General features: G+C 46.1%; 1 protein-coding gene across 5 annotated transcripts in view; it reads left to right on the forward strand.

Annotated features, from left to right (window-relative positions):
* The first annotated feature begins 127 nt into the window (after positions 1 to 127).
* Positions 128 to 17,041, forward strand: part of LIMK2 (LIM domain kinase 2) — a 33,664-nt gene continuing 16,750 nt past the window's right edge. For 2 of the 5 annotated variants that reach the window (XR_011135209.1, XM_068911786.1), the window contains exons 1-2: positions 128 to 331; positions 3,958 to 4,057. Coding sequence is in view for 2 of the 5 variants with exons in the window: in XM_068911786.1 (XP_068767887.1) it covers positions 316 to 331; positions 3,958 to 4,057 (116 nt within the window). In the remaining 3 variants the exon portion in view is untranslated. Of the gene's footprint in view, positions 332 to 3,957; positions 4,058 to 12,696; positions 12,987 to 17,041 lie in introns of those variants that run through there. The other 3 variants (XR_011135210.1, XM_068911789.1, XM_009687461.2) reach the window with 2 other exon arrangements.

A 17,041-nucleotide genomic window follows, 5' to 3' on the forward strand; every position in this document is an offset into this window, starting at 1 on the left:
GCTCCCTGATTGGCCCCGGCCGCAGGAGGGGCGGGCCGCGCCGCGGAAGGGGCGGGAGGGCGGCGGGGGTTGGTCTGCGGCCGCCGGGAGGCGGAGCGGCGATTGGGCCTGCGGGGAGGAAAAGGGCGGGGGCGGGGCGCGGCTCAGGGCCGTAGAAGCGAGGAAAGAGAAGTAGCAAGAGAAGGGAAGGGAGGAGGGGGTTCGCGCGCGAGCGCGCGCGCGCGCACCCGGGCCAGGTGCGGTGTGACCTACCGCGCGCTCCGTAGCGGCTGACGTCACGCGCGGGCGAGCCCCGGGGCGGCGGCGGCAGCGGTGATGGAGGAGCTGCCAGGTGAGGCGGGGGGGAGGGCCGGGCCGCGCCGCGCCTACCGTGGGCGCTGAGCGCCGCCGCCGCCGCCCTGCCCAGCCGCGGGGCTGCCGCGCCGGGCTGCGGCTCCCGTCAGGCGGTTGGGCGGCAGGTGCGGGGCTGCGCGCGGCCCCGCCCGGGCCCGCCCGCCGTCCCCGCGGCTGCCGAGCCCGTCGGCCAGGCCGGCCGCTGCCTGCCCCGCTGCTGCCCCGCGTCCCGGGGGAGGTCTGGCCCGGGCCCCGGTGCGCCGGGCTCGGAGAGGCGGCGCGGTGTTTGCGTGCCCCGAGGGTGGCGGGCTGCGCGGCTTCGCGCCGCCGAGGCCAGGCTGTCCGTCCCCGTTTCCTGCTCGCCCTTCCTTAGCGTGGTTGTCCGCCGGGACCCGGCGGTCTTGCTCGCTTTCCGCTCCCTTGGTTGCGGGGGCCTGGCAGCCCCGCTGCCGCCGGAGGGCGGCCCCGCTGGTCCTCTGCCGGGCTTTGCTGCTCGGCGGGGGGCTCCTTTCGCCGGCTTGCCGCTGGCCCTCTCTGCAACGCTCCTCCCGGCCTGCGGGACTTGGCAGACCTGTTATATTGATTATGTCTCTTTGCTTTTCCTTCGCGCTATTTCCTGCTCTGTTTTTTTTTTTTTTTTCCCTCCCACTTCCATCACTTCTCCTGGATGCCTAAGGAATTTCAGTTGAATATAGCGTTATTCATTTCCTTTTGTGGGCTAATCAGCCTTCCTGGATGCAGTTAAATTTTTCAGCTTTGCAGCTGGAAGATGACTAGTGCACAGAGTTTAGAAGTGAACTTGTAAAGCTGTATGATCCTTGTGGAGGAATGTCTGTTGCTTTTAGTTAGCAGTAGTGTAATAATTGGTCCTTCAATTTCTGGAAACAGGTTCTCTTTTCTGCTTTCACATTTGTTTCTTCTGCTCCTGGCATTAAAGGGGGGACGGGGGGGTGGAGCTGAGGGATGTGTGATTTGCAGCCTTACTTGGCTGGTAGAGTGGCAGGAATTCCAGAAGTAATTCAGCTGGCTTTGAGGACTTGTGTTACGTTACTTGGAGAGAAGTGCCCCTGCTCCCTGCCCGTTATGTCATGGGCATACGTGGACTTGCCTTTTGTTTCTAAGCCTGTTGTAGTGCACTGAAAAGCATTTCGTTTTACAGAGGCACATGTGAAGTAGTGCAAGCTTTAAGCTTTTTGTAAGTGTCTCCTAACCCTCTTCCAGCAGTGGAGATCTGAGCTCAGCTGGAATTCGCTGTGCTCCAGATAGCAGGAGGGAGCAGAAGCATTCCCAGGTATTGAGCTGAAGTGTTCTTGGGAAATGAAGTAGCAGCTTATGCCACATCTGAATGAATCCTGTCTAGCACTGTAGTCTGCATAGAGACCTTTGTGGGTACTGCTCATCCCCTGACAAGGGTGGTGCTTGTTTGTGCTTGAGCAACAAGTCCTGTCACTGAAACAGTTATCTGTGAAAATGTACGAGGACATCTTCAGCCTAGTTATTTTTAAGTGTTGTTAACTGACCCACGCAGTGGGGTAAGAATGCATAGAAGTCTAATGACTTATGTTTTGTGTAACTTCAAGGAACTTGGCCTCAATACCTATTAATGTTTAGAAAGCTATGTGAGCAAGGGGAATTTACTGTACCTTGAGCACCTCTACATAGTCTATGCTGAGTATTGAGCTTTTATTTTAATCACTAAATCTAGACTTTTTCCTCCTCTTATCTTTACTTCTCTCTTTTGGTTCCCTGCTCTATTTGTTTTAAGCTCTCCCAGGTTGTTTACCCTAGCATTTCAAGGTGATGCTTTGCCCATCCACATTGCGGTAATCATAACTACTATGTCACGATACGTACTGAATACCGCTTCTCTGGTTGCTGTCACAGGGGCTTTCATTAACTAGTCCCAGAGCCTTTTGCAATATTGATTTGTTACTGGAGCACTGAATATTGTGTGTGTGTGTCTCTCTCTCTCTCTCTCTCTCTCTCTCTTTCTCTTTTTTACTATTATTCTGATAAGCCCATAACCTAGTAGTTCTGTGTCTTTGAATTGTATCTGTTGGAGGTGGTAACGTTCTCTCAGTTTAAACCATGAAGCTAAAGAGAGACTATGAGATAAATAAATCATCTTCCCTGTGCAACTGAGGCTGGGCTTATAAATGCTAACCTGTTAACCTTCTACGGCTTTCTTCTCTAGCATCATACAGCTGACTGTGTCTGCTGTAGCTGGGTCTTTTCTGGAGAGTAAAAGTTAGCTTGGTTCTGTTTGGAGTAGGCATTTGAACCTTTTTTAAACTTGACTTGGCCATTCAGAGTCTGGGGAGTAAGTGAAAAGTGTAACCCTAGAAGTAGTGTTGGCTTTTTCTGTACTAGACTTGCATATCCTGGGTGGTTTCTAGCCTGTAGATTCTATAATAGCTGACATGAAGTTCATCTCACAAATAGCTAATGGGTAGGTGTTCTCCCTGTTTTATGTGAACTTACAGAGGTGGTAACTGTAGGAAAATGATTGAAAAGGATTTGGTCCGTTTAAGAGCTATCTTGTATCTGTATAAGTTACAGGGTGAAGTTACAGAAGGAAGCTGCTTGCATCTGACAGCTTACTGCTTGCAAGTGTGCAACTGCACCCCGTTGCAAATATTTGATACTTGCAATTGATCCCAGAGAAAAACTGTCTCCTTTAATGTATGCTTTAGGAAGAAGGGGTAATTGAGTGACTGCTGAGTTTTTCTGTTCTTTGGAAACTGGAAGTCCGTGGTTAGTGGTTTTCCTTCTCTAAGCATGCTTTTTTCTTTATGCAACCTTGCTGCAAGTAAACCTCTAGTAGCAAGAAGAAACAGGTTTGAGATCTGCCCAGTAGCTGTGTAACATGTTTCTTGCACCATCTTGTGCCCATCCAGATCCTTGGTTCTTGCTTTAAGATAGTACTTGTATCTGTTTGGATTCGGGATAGCATTTATCTTTGTACAAGAATCTTCATACAGTTTTTCTAGCTTGTATACACCTAAAGAACTAGCTGTCTCAGGGGCTTTATGGCACTTCTAGCAGAAGCTATTATAGTTCTTGGACTAGCCACGGCTTTTTCTGAAGCAATAATAGGCCAATAGCATATGCCCCTCTCCCTAAATCTGGCTCCAGTCTAGTGTTCGTTGTACAGTCTCTACTGGAATATCCATTCAAGTGTGTAATTCCTTCCTGGTAGTCGAGTTGTCCTCTGCTGAATAAAGTTTGCCTTTCCTTTCTTTCTGTTCTGGGAAATGCAGTTAATTATACAAATGAGTGCAAATGTTATGTGCTGAGTCAGTGGCATGGGGGAAACAGTAGCTTGACTTCCTGGCCTTGCGAAAAATAATATTGCTTTCTTCTGCAGAATATGAGGAAGCTGATGGTGGTGTGGGATCTTGGGGGGAGGGGGGGGGAACAGAGGGGGAAGTAGTACATTAAATGTTCATTTCAGAAACCTCTGTCCCTGGGATTACAGAGTGGCCAGTATTGGCTTAACTTTCTGTGCGTGAAGGCTTTGATGTCAGATACATAATTTGAGGATGTCTTTTGTCAGGGATGCAGGAATCCTTGTTTCCTTTGAAGTAAAATGGTTACTCTAACTCGCCTTATTCCTGCATGCAGGTGAAGAGATCTGGAGATGCCTAGGATGTGGGGACAGCATTGCTGCTGGTCAGCGCATCTACAGGACTGTTAATGAAGCTTGGCATAGTTCCTGCTTTCGGTGGGTAAAATTTTAGCCCATTAAACTCTCCTTGTGTTAATAAACTAGCTAGGAACCTGGTGGATGAAGTACCAACGTTCATAGGGAGTTAGGCTAGTGACAATATCTTGCTCTCATCTCTGTCTAAACTGCTCTGGAGCCTCTTGCAGAGCAATTGCGCTCTCCCTCTCCTGTTTGCAGCTGTACTTCAGTGCTGGCAGTAGCACTTTGGAACTGACTTTCCATTCGAATAGCAGTCTGAAACTATCTGGCAAAGTGTTGCCATGCTGACGCCAACACACCCGAGAATACAGATAAAGTACAAATGAAAGGTCTGATTTACTGGTGGTAGCAGAAGCCATGGGTTGCATATTTGTCTTCAGCTGCATTCCAAAGTAATGCCCGGACAATTTGGATAGCCTGTTGCTGTTTCCATATGTGGTACAAGAGAGATACCAGGGTGTTGCTGATATGGAGGGAGATCTTACCTTTGTGCTTTCTCTTTTTTTCAGACTACTAAGACATACAATTTAAGGCATACATACAGAAATCTCTTGGGATAATGTCGCTAGCAGCAAGGACAAAAAGGGGGTCTCTGATATGCTCTGCTTCCTGGCAGTAGGATTCATACCTCCAGTCTGTGTCCCATGAATAGTCAGTCCAGTTTTCATGCTCCAGAATCATGCTTCTGAGGGGGCCTAGATTTTTGAGAGGGGTTGAGTACCTGCAGCTTCTATGGGCTTCTTTGTAGGAGCAGCTGTTGGCTTGAATCTGGAGAGGCTGATGTTTTGGACATCATATGATGTTTGGGGGAAAAGAAGCCAAAGTATGGCTTTGAAGGAATGTTTACTGTGCCAAGAGAGGAATCTACTGTCCTGTTTTTTTGTTTTTTTTTTTAAAAAAGACATTGTTGAAGTGAGGATTATGGTTATTGGTGTATAAAAAAAGGCATGTTAGGCTGCCAAAGTGATGCTAGCTCTGTCTACTTGGAAGATGCTATTACTGAGAATGACTTGTTGGTCATCATAATTACTGCCTTATATTTTTTTTACTGCAAATCCCAATCTTTTGGGCTTCTTTTGGTTTGAGTATTCATGCCTGGCTATGTAGAATTGGCTTCTCTGAACGCTGATCTTCTCTTCTCCCTAACAAACTAGCATCCTGTTGTTGAGCTTCCCTAGATTCTGCTAGTAGTTTAAACCCAAATTTGCATGTGCTAATAAGTCTTTCTTTTTTGCCTTTTCTTTGACTATATTTCTGATGTGGGCCTTGGTTTGCAAATGTTTAGGTGCTTCTTGCTATTGGGATTGTTGAGGCAGGATAACAGCTGGGTTGGAGGCAAATCCTGCCCTTAATGACAACTTACGAATACCACTTGTGTGGCTGAACATGGGGTCTAGCCTGACATGCTCTAGATTATATTGTAAAATTAAAGTCTGATTTCTTTCTTTTTAATACCAGTGAGGATGCCACCTCTCTCCTGAGACATGTACCAACTATCGGCATTTGCTGGTGTCATCTGCTTCACTTATGCCCTGTGCTTTTGACTAGCTCTACCACCCTGTTAAGCTGCCATGCTGAATGAACAACTAGAACCTGCAGCATGGTTCTGTACATGCAGCAGGACTGGTTCTGCAGCAGGACTGTACATGGAAACAAATTTGCAGTTTCCACTGTTCTCCCTTCTCTTCTGTCATCCCCTAGCCATGCAGGGCAGCAGTCTTGTGCTTTATATCCCTGAGCCAAAGTTTAAAAACCCTCTAAGGGTAGGAAGCCTTTGGCAGCCGGTAGCTGTGAGTTCCGGCGGCTCTTGTGGAGTGTTTTTTACAGGCTTCCTGTGGATTAGCTGACTCTCTGGCCTGGCACATAATATCTCTAATGCTAATTGGCACCTTTCCAGGCTCATTAGCTCTGTTTATTCTTGGTCAGGCTAGGCTGCTGATCATGCTTGGCATTGGCAGTAGCTGACGTACATACGTGTCTCTGAGGATTTAAGTTTTTTGTCACTTCCCTCCTTCCTCAAACTGCGTGTACAAGAGTTTTGTCCCCGAGTCCTGTATTTACTCTGGTGTGGCTGGAGGGACAAGCAAATCTCTATTCGTGTATCTTGGATATTTTAAACTGTTCTTTGGCCAGCTGCTCCTAAGGCTTGAATCCATCGGTTTAGAGCTGACTGAGGAAGTTTCTTAGATGTTTCTGTCACAAAGTCTGTTGTGCATTAACTCTGAATGTACTTCTGTGCCTGTGAATTCTGCTGAATTCTGTTGAGATAGCATCTGTTCTCAAAGGTCGTTGTTTTTCACTGTTGCATAGTTCCACCGGGTCTGGAGCTTACCTTGCTACCTCCCTCTCCTTATCTTGGTGGAGCGTTCAAAGCTTTATGTAATGTATCTTTTTTCCTAGGCCTGGATTGCTTTTATCCAAGGGGATTCTTGGAAGTAAAATTTTCTTTTTGACTTAGAGCATGCTGTTCTTGCTGCTTTCAATCTGACTTACTTTTTTCCATATCACAAAATAAAAGGTGCTGATTCGAATGATGCATTTGAGCAATTTATTGACATTTGGTGTTTTGATGTCCATGGCTTTTTTTCCCCCCTGCAGATTTAAAAAAAAAAAAGAAGTTAAAGACAACTCACTTTTTCCGTAGGGGTTTTGCATGTTTGAATCTGAGTAGGGCGGCATGAGAAGAGCCAGGTGTAGCTGTGTGGTTTCATCTTATGGAAATAGCATTGGTTAAAAAGGTAGTTTTGATCATTTGAAAACCATGAATTCAGATCAAGCTTGTTGAATACATTCAGGTGGAAAATGCTTTTGGAGCCAGATTAACAAAACTTTTGGAAACGACAGTAGGAGTTCCTACTATAGCAGAGTGCTTAAGAACTGTGTAGGAAGGAAGACGGCAGTTCCTTCCTAACTGTGAAATAACAGAGGATGTATATTACTATGGTCTATAAAATAAATCTAATTTAAGTAGCCAAGCAACACAGGCTTGCTACTAATAGCTCACCTTCCCTCCCCCCCCCCCAAAAAAAAACAACAACAACAACAACAAAAACACCCTCCTCATGAAGGAAACACTGTTGGCAGTGTATCTTCAACCAGAGTTCATGAAGGTGATACATTACTGATGGTTTTACAATTACAGGTTTAAATAAACACTATTTAGTTTATGCCACAAGAAGTTTATTAAAAGCTGAAAAATCATCAGGAGTTTGAAGAGTGAAGAAGATTATCTTCCCTTTTCTGGAAGAGGAAAGGAAGAACAGGAAATTCTGTATGAATCCAAAATTTGTGATTAGTAGGTCTAAAGTTTTGGAGATGATGGTAACCAGAAGCTGTTAATTTAACTTGGACAAATATTTCCTTTTTGCTTAATGCACCAGATTTTTAATGCACATGCAATGGAGCTTGACCTGGGGGAAGGTTGTTATGGCTTTCTGAATTTTTTTTTTTTAAATTGTATTATGAAGTAGCTTGATACTAAGTTAATAATACAAACAGTTATTTGATTTTAAAAAAATGTAAGCTTTTGGTATCTGATTAAATAGCATAAAAGATTTAATGTATAATCAGGGGCTGCATTATATACTTAAGCAATTGTAAGTAGCAAGTTGATTTTCCAGTAAAAGATGTTGAATACAACTAAATATGGTCTTGACGTTTTTAAGGAAGTGTTTATATGTGCAAAAAGTATAATAAGACAATGTATTTAAATCACACTAAAAATTGCCTTATCACTTGGAGTTAAATCAGTTCACCTGACAGACCATTTGGAGTCAGGTCCTTTTTGATACGTTGTTCCAACCATTTTGTTATGTGTTAACTGCACACAGAGTATCTTTACCACCAGAAGGCCATTTTCACTTAATGAATACTTAAAACTTGGAACAGTTTTGGCAAAGTGCGGAAGAACTGGCTCTGTCTCCTACTGGTATTCTGAAGTGAACTTGAAACAATTCTCCTTCTGCCCATCTCTCACCAGTGCAACAAGGTCAAAAGCAGATCCCTCAGAGTCCTGTTACCTGCTCATTGTGCGCTCCTATGCAGCATGAGAATCGCTAATGTTTTGGAAAGCCGCGATGAATTAGATACCCCATGCGTTGAAGGGGTGCCCAGTCCTCTAAGCTACTCAATAGAAAAGAGCCACTAGTAACTTGTCAGCTCTAATGAAATGATTTTCTTACAGAGCAGAGATATGTTCTTTTTCATACTGCATGGCTTATTTGGTTTGATATAAAAATACTTTTTGCTCAGCAAAACTCAATGAATCACCTTAATTCTGTTTATTTTTTGGGGGGGGGGAGGGAGAGGGAGACACAAGCTAAGCAAATTTGTGTTAGGACTTGACTATGTGTAGTTAGCTGAATTTGTTTGGGGGCTGGAGGATAGACTAGATGACTTACAAGGGTATTTTCCAGATGTATTTTCTATGATTCTCAGGACATCTATCAGCTTCTATTTGAAGCAAATAATTTCTATGGCTTAGGAATGGTCAAGAAACTGGTTATCTAACATGGGTTATCTAACAACCTTCCATCACTGCAGGTTTTCAGTCTCCTAGGCTATGTCTTCTAGCACTTAATTATCCTTTGTGTTAGATGTTTCTCTCTACTATCTTCTGAAGTCTCCCTTGTCACAATAAAAATCCATTTCTTCTAGCCACATTTCCCATGGTCATGAAAAACAAGTTTATTTTTTTCCCTTCTATTCTTCAAGTAACCTTTTCATGTTTGAAAGCGGTGATCGTGTACTCCCCTAGACTAAATAAGCCCTAAATCTAGCTGCTTTTTCATAGGTTGTATCTTCTAGACTTTGGATCACTTCTGTTGGTTCAAATTGTTTGGCATAGGCCTTCATTTTCCAAGAGCTGCTTCCTCCCCACAGACAAGTGGACAAATAGATCTGTAGCGGCAGGATATGAAACTCGAATGTGCAAATACTGACAAATAAAGATTTAACCAAACGTATATACTAAGCTGAATTTGAAGTGTGGGGTACCTTTGCTTCAAAGCTTCTTCTAGCTTTTCACTTCGAGCATGGTCACGTTTGTACACACAACAGCTGAGTTTGAGAGCAAGAGAAATATCAGCTATATCCAACAGGAGTTGAATTATGGTAGAAGCAGGCTGACGAGAATCTCTTCTTCCTGGTCTTCTTCAGGTTCTGGCAGTTATGGACAGCTCATGATAGGGTCTTGAAAGTGAAAGCTTGGTGCTTTTCTCTACTGATCCTGGAGATTCCTGGGAATGCCATTTTAAAGGTGTCTTCATTGTTGTTGAAAGTTAGCAGCTAGCTATCAGACTTGAGGGAGAAATAGTTGTGAAGTGCATGTTTGCACACAGATCACCATGAACTGATTTTTAAGGAGTTTATAAATCCTAAGTAACAATGAAGCGCTTTGCAGGTGGAAGTGGCCGCCTTCCTCAGGGGAGTCTTGCAGCTACAGGACGTCAATGACAACTCTTTGAGGAGGAGTTGGGCATTCCAGTCTGAACTTTTCTGGTTGACTTGTGCAGCTTGTCCTTTAGGGCACTGTTATCAAAGCATTATTGTATCAGTGTGATTAGAGTTACTCATACAGCTCAGTACGTGCTGGCGTGCTGGCTTTACACACGAGTGAGATGGGAGCCTTCCTTGAGGAGTTTAGCACTCTGTGCAGACAAAAGCAGTGACTTAGGAAGCAAGTGAAAAAGCAGTGGTTTAAGTGCCGCTCTTATTGACATAGGTGCCATGCTGCTTTTACAGATCAGAAGTCACTGCTTCTAAATCCATGTGAAAATTGTGAAGTTTCCACAGGGCAGGACTACTGTGGTTTGCCTTCCAGCCCACAGATATTCAGGAGATTTACAGCCATTAGGCAAGTATGAAAGAGATAAAAACTACCTCTCCATCTTAACGTTGTGCTTAGTGATATTAGATACTGAGAAGGCACCACTGTGTTGGTCTGAAGTTCTGGTTCTGGTTGTGTTTGGAAGTGAGATGCAGTGAAATATATGAGCCAAGCTTCACTGTTCATTTTAGTTTACTCAAGAGCTATGTGCTCACAGGTGAGTGCATATTGAAAAGGTATTTATTTTGGCAGCTGATGTCAGGAGTTGACTCTGTCTTTCAACACCAGCAAAGCATGTGTTAATGTCGGTGCCTTGGAAATACAATGAGGGGTTGGGATTGCATTAAAGTACCCGGAATGACTCCAAATTGTACCCATGCTGAAACAAAGACTTGCTGCAGCCTCTTCAGGTGTCAAGCAGATGCCTCTTCCCCAGTTTATACCAGTCCCATAGGCATACTGAACTGCCTGTCTGTGCCAGGATAAATTTGTGGGTCTCAGGTCTGGAGATGTGCCGAGCGATGCATCTGCATACAAACATGCTGATGGACACCATGAAACTGGAATAAAACTGTAAAAGCTATGAAATTTTGAGACTCAATTTGCAATAAACTTCCTGTTAAGTCATTGTCCGGGTTTTCCATTTGTTCCCCTTATTTGCCAGGTATATTTTTGCCACAGATAAAAGCCTGAACAATGAATGTACAAATCCAAGTCATAGTAAGGGAGGGAACCCCTTACGCTGGCCGCGTGTTTGTAGTGGAAATGCTGTCAGCATTTGCGAGAGAGAAGATGCTGATATCTGACTTTGGCTGGTTAAAAAGAATTTTACTTCAGTGTATTTTGGTCTTCAGGATAGCGACAGTAGAATTATATGGAAGAGGTGTCTTGTCCCCACATCCTCTGCCACCTGTTTATCTGTATTTTTGAAGTACAATCATTCGGGCAGGAATCCAGATCTAGAATTTGATGTAGTGAATTAATAGATTAACGCCTTTTCCAGACCCCTTTTATCAGGACTATTATGTACTCAAATAGGTCATAGAAACAATTAAAAAGGCAAGAAGTAGTGTAAGAGAATTTTGTGTAGAAAAACTAACTTTTACCGACTGCTGCTGGGACTTGCTGCAAAAGTAAAATTACTCTGATAAGATGTTTCCTGTTTGAACAGACGTTTGACTGTGTGTCCTTTGGTTTTTAAGGAAGTCTCAAATGAAATCCCTTCCCAGTTGCTTAGCTGTCTGGGTGGTTTTTATTACTTTGAAGTTAGGCTTTATCTGCTGGCTTCATTCACAGACTAGCTGGCTGCTTATCACATCTGTGGATCAAATCTTCAAAGGTTTTGTCTGAAGAGTTGGGATTTATGAGGTCACGTGGAATCCCCCTTGGAGGGAGTTCAGCCCATGGCAGCAGGGTTGCGGGGAGAAGCTTTTGTCCGAAGGTGATACTGGGCAGGGCAGGGGCTCCGCCATGCGCCAGAGGGATGTGTGTGTCGCGGGGTGGTGCCCAGAGCCAGGGGAGCGCTGGACTGTGAGCGCTGGCCCGTTTTCAGCATGCAACGTATAGGGAATGTGGGAGACCAGAGCGCATTCCTAGACACAGACTCACCGGGCTGCTGCTTCCAGTAGGGCTGTGTGAAATGTCAGAAGGAATTAGACCCGTGCTGGAATTGACATCCGCGTCAGGCTCTGCAGCACTAGGTTTCATGGCGCTTTTACAGCCAGGCTTAGTAACAGCACTGAATGGGAGAAAATGATGATTTCTTTTTCTCTGTAAATGTGGCTGCTGCTTGCCCTTACTAAAATAAAAAAATAAAGAAAGAAAAAGAAAGAAAAGAAAACAAGCCAAAAGGCTGCCTGACTTTCTGCTTACTGAAATAGCTAGCAATAGCTGTCAAATCCGCAGCCAAGGCTGCCTCGTCATCCCAGCCCCGAGCGTCCCTTGAACAGTATGCCAGCTAAGATGAGCATCTCCAGTAAAAGCATATTTTAGTACTCTTGCCTCTGGAACATAGCATGATTTTTCAGGCTGTGTTCAGGCATGCCAGGCTCTGCTGACTGTACAAAAATGTGAGGGCTCAGTATAGCAACGTATGTTTGTTGCATTTCTGAGAGTCTTGCAAGCAGCTTTAGCTGATTAGGCCACTAGAGATCATGCTTGGCTTCAGAGTAAGCAAAGTGATACTACGTGTGCTGCAAGCAGGAGAGAATACTTGTCTGTGCTGATTTATACCTCCAGCTTTCACTCAGGAGATGAAGGTTGGGTTAAATGATTGCAGTGGTCTCTGTGCTAAAACAGTGTTGGAAAGAAAGTTGTTTTTCTTTGGATGAAGCGCACTGTGGAGTTACCTTCTGCAAGATGAACAAACAAGTTGAAGGCATTGTGAAGGTAGCATAACCCAGCTCGCTATGTGGGATTTAGGAAGGTATTTGTAAGCGTTAACTTGATGTGTTTGGAGACTTGGCTAGCAGTCTTTGTCAGACTCTGCTTTCCTCGATTTCTCCATCAGAACATACCACTGCTGCGCAGAGTAGTTCCACATTAAGGCACTTGGCTCTTTGGCAAAAGCTGCTACCTTTCAGCACTTATTAATGCAGTCCCACTTTGGATCAAAGCTCCACCCCTTGTGAAGAAGTAGAACTTATTAGAGCTTATTCAGTCTCCTTAGCCACCCGCTGTCCTTCTGCAGTGGCTCCTCCCTCCCTCCCACCCTTGGGTGGAACCAGAGAAGGGAAAACTTGACAATAGTTAGCAGGCAGCAGAGCTCGTAACAACTATTGCAGAAGCATGTCCAACTAGCCTGGTTAGCAGTTATTTTATCCTTCCCAAGGGTGCAGCTGCTGCTGAGTGCAGGAGAAGATGGTTATAGCCATGGGAGCCAGGAAAAATCTGAGAAGGAATGAGCAGCCGAGAGACCTGGCATTCCTTGGGCAGCTTCAAAGAACAATGAGGCATCTGAATCAGCGCAAGATGAAATGAGCACTTGCTGCTGCCATGTTGGCCGAACAGAGCTGTTCAGAGGCTGTTGGACAGGTTTGTGGCTAAGCCGGTTTATCCAGTGTTGAAGATGGGAAGTTACTTGTCTGCCCCAACTTACTTCGCTCCCAAGGATCCCTTTCGGTAAGTCTTGCACGGGATTAGCAGTGGAGCTCCAACTGTCCTTTCTCCCCTGTAATGCTATCTGAGCAGTTAGGGTGCGAGGAGGTGTGAAGAACGAAGTCCGGTGCTGCTGTGCAGGGAACAGTCGGCCGCGGGCTGCGGGCCTGTCCCGCTGTGAGCAGGAGACAGGGAAGAGCCTGGCTGCCAACTTCTGTTGCCTCTGCTCTGGTTAGAGGGAGCGGCACCTGGGTGGTGAGGCAGTGTCCGCTTAGCCCAGGTGAGCTGCATCGCCCCGTGCCCGCTCTGCACCCCTGCGCCAGAGGACTGAGATTGCTATGGCTGCTCCTTCTAATGTCTCCTCCAGTACTACGTGTGCTTGGGCGTAGCGCAGGGTGAGGGAGTGCCACATGCTGCTGTTGCGCGTTCAGGAAGGTAATGTAATCTGCAGCGAGGCAATGTATAATCATGTTTCAGAAAAGAAATCAAGTACTTTGCAGGTAACTAGGGACTTGCACTTTCCACTTAAATGGAAAGGATTCTTGCCCCGTGATACTTGGTTTATGTTAAGGTCCTTTCTTGGTCTGGTCAAACAAACGAGGCTTGAAGAAGGTGTTAGCTATAGAATAAAGCTTTGCTTGGGTTATGTCTCCATGGTGAAAATTGTTAGTGGGGCTGGACAGAGCCGTGATGCTGACTGATTGCTGATGTGCTGATAAGGTGGATGGATGGGGAAAGGCAAGGCCTGTGGTTTCATTGTCTCCCTCCTCTCCCCCCACCCAGGTTTGCCTATGATTATTGATCCTGTTCCTGTAAACACTGTAGTACTGAACTGGGGTGTGCAAATTGCTAAGCATCTAGGCAACTTTCTGAAGAAGCACCTGCTTTCAGAAAAAGGGAAGTGAGCAGCTATTCGTTACTCAGAATGTGTGTGAATGCACACGCTGTGGCTTAGCATGTCTGTAGCCGTGCTACGCCATAGATATACCTTGCACTAGGTGGTATGGAGATGGTTTTGCATAATCAGGGTTTAAATACTCAGTTTTCTCATAATTAGTCTGTGATTTCTAGCATCTGTTTTTCCTTGGCTAGTGTCTCTCTGTAGCCAGTGCACACACTTTCCTCATCCAGGCCTAGCAGCCGTTGGCTTAGCTGGGGGCTGGGGTTAGGCTGTATTCTGCAGCCTGCTGTCCTCCCCCCAACTCTGCCCACAGAACTGGAGCCGCAGCTCTTTGCTGCCTGGCCTGTGTTAACTGATCTAGCCTGACAGTCTGGGGGGGATTTTATTAATGAGCCCTTCTCAAAGGGATCAGTCTCTTCAGTGCCAGGGAGGTCTTCGTTTCCATGAGAGTATTGCCTTTCATTTAGATGTAAAAGAGATGCTTGCCACATCAGTTGAATCTCCCTCTTGCTGAAAACAGGGCTGGTTACCTGTTGTGACCTGATCCTCCTCCTACCCCCCCACAAAACCCAGCGGCCATCAAGTAGCGATTTGTGAACTCTTTCTGCACCTGCCGTGTGTCTGAGCCCTGGGGCTGAACACGGCCTTCCAGATGCTGCCCGGGGCTCTGGGAGACGGATTGATTTATTCTCGATTACCAAGGCTGGGAAGTGAAGAATCACAGTGTATAATGGGACTGTATAATCAGAGAAGGGTCCTGGAGCTCTGAGAACAGGGGCTGGACAGCAAGAGGAAACATGTCAAGTGTGGCTGCTTCCAGTCCTCCGAGAAACTGATTACCATGCTTTGTTGCTCTGCAATAAGAATACCAAATCATCTAGGAGAAGACTAGCAGTTTCTCATCTAAAAGACAGAGGAGCAAGAAACCTCCCCGCTTCTGACTGTGGTGACTGGCAAAGGTTAGCTTGCTTAATGCCTCCAGAAGTAATCGTGTAGTGCCACGCTCACTAGTGAGGAGGGAAGGAAGGAGCGGTAACTCTTGCATCTTCTGCTCTATCTGTCCGCTGAATCTTGTGGGGCAATCACACGGTGCCTTTATCACTTGGGCGAAGTTGAACTGTTGAAACAGTTCTTATGACTGTACCTGCGTGTTGTCCATCAGTTCTCCATATCTGACAAATCCGAGGCCTTTCCTACGTTGCAGAACTCACGGTAAGTAACAGCAGAAGGTGCCGTTTGGCAGTGTGGGCCGTAGCAATGTCCTCTGGCTGGTGGTGGTTAATGAAGCAGCCAGTTAGACCCATTAGCAGCATCTAGCGTCTGCGGAGCCAGGCTGTGCTTTGTTCCTGTTGCCTCACTGCCCTGGGTGGGGTCCTGAGCCTTGAGCTGCAAACTTGTCCTGCCCAGATTTGTTTAATTGCATAGCAGAGAGCTGACTGCTTGCTGACTCCACCCCCTCACCTTCATTTTGCTGTGGGTGTGTTGCGAGTTAGATACCAGCGTTTATTTCCGGATGGAAGCAAACTGATCAAGTGCTGTAAGGTTGGATCAAACCGCAAAGAAGTAGGGGAAAGCTAAAGGGGGGACACATGCACATGATCCTCTGGAGCCAAAAGCAAAGTGCAGAAGTGTTGCTTTTGCTGCAACTTTAGATTTTCTGTGGGAGAAAAGGGAGTGGATGAAGCTGGAGAGGAGTGAGGAAGGGAAGGTATTGCATTTTTTTTAAACCGAAAAGTACCAAAACAAAAAAAAATCTCACCCACCTGCTTGGAGAGAACTTTGTCAGAAGGGCAGGTCCTAAAGCTCTGGTGAAGCAGTCCCCTGTCTCTAGTACTGCTGTCTGCATCCCAAGTGCAGGTCTGGTCACAGCTCCCAGGTTGAAGATGTAATCGCTCTTGGAGCATGCACTGGTACAGGCATGCACGCAGCAGTCAGCTGAGTCTGAGGGATCCAGTTTGCCCATGCTCAGCCAGATGTTCCTGCCACAGGCTGATAGAAATCTCTGATGTTAGTCTGCTCTTGCTCTGTTCTCCCTCCTACTCACCTACTTGATCATTCAGCGTGGGTTATTTACTGCAAATGAGAGCCGAAGGTTAGTGGTGGAAGGTAAAATGCATTGCAATGCCCTCCAGGTCGTTTGCATGCCATTAGCAGGGTGTAACCCTGACAGTGCCCCAAGGCTGAGGCTGTAATAAGAAGTGTACCATGTATCATAATGTAAGAAGTCACTGCTCCCCCTGCCTCAGACAAAATTGGCAGGGGCCGTTGCACATGTTGAGGTTCTTTCCCATCACTGAGGAAAGGAGTGGGGACAGGATTTGGAGCTCCTCAGCCAGGAGAACAAACACTATAAAAGCCAAATACGTTGGAAGGAGCAACTTTCCTGAGGGACAGGGTACGGCACTAAATACCTCTTGAGGTGCGTTTTCCCCTCAAACTGTAGGCTACGTACACGCAGCTTCAGCTTGTTGCTTTGCAGTCTCTTGAGATGGAGCAAATAAGCTCTCCATGTTGGAGCACAACCTGCTTCTTAGATCCGCGTGCCCATTACAAACTGGTGGAGTTTACAAGGAATGTCTTGGCACAAATAAGCTTTCAGGAAGCCAACAGTACCTCTCACCTTAGACCTAGGAGCACAAAAAAAGTGCTCCCCTACTAGCCGACTCCAGTGCCTTTGGTGCTGTGGAGAGGCCTGCCGTTCAGGCGGGCACACTCCTGGCTGAACTCCCACCAGTGTGACCTGTTCCCCCCCCAGCGTGGTAGCTGAGCCAGTTGTTTGGGTGGGGGCAGAAGAAACTCCTCCTTTCACCTTTGGGAAAGCATCCTGCTGACAAAGACATAGATCCTCTAGGTGTTCTTTTGAAGCGTGGTTAATGGTGACTAGCTTGCCTTCGGTTCTGCACTCAGAAACGGCCTCTGCCAGGCTAATTTTCCTGGTGAAGTCTGAGAACATGCTGCCCAGGGCTAGTGAAATAATCTGTAGTGATGCAACTACCAAGGGAGTGTAGTCCTGTCTGTGCCTTATCTCGCTATTAAGTCACACCTCTGTATGGCAAACTTGAAGAAGGTAAACTCCCCTGCCCAGTGTGTCCTGTTAAGGCAGGATGATATGTGTCCAGGAAGCCTGAAGATCTGGGTTCTGCTTTTGACTTGCCAAAATGATGTCTGTAATAGCATT

Source organism: Struthio camelus, chromosome 17, assembly GCF_040807025.1.
Source record: "Struthio camelus isolate bStrCam1 chromosome 17, bStrCam1.hap1, whole genome shotgun sequence".
In the NCBI taxonomy this organism is placed as follows: Eukaryota; Metazoa; Chordata; class Aves; order Struthioniformes; family Struthionidae; genus Struthio; species Struthio camelus.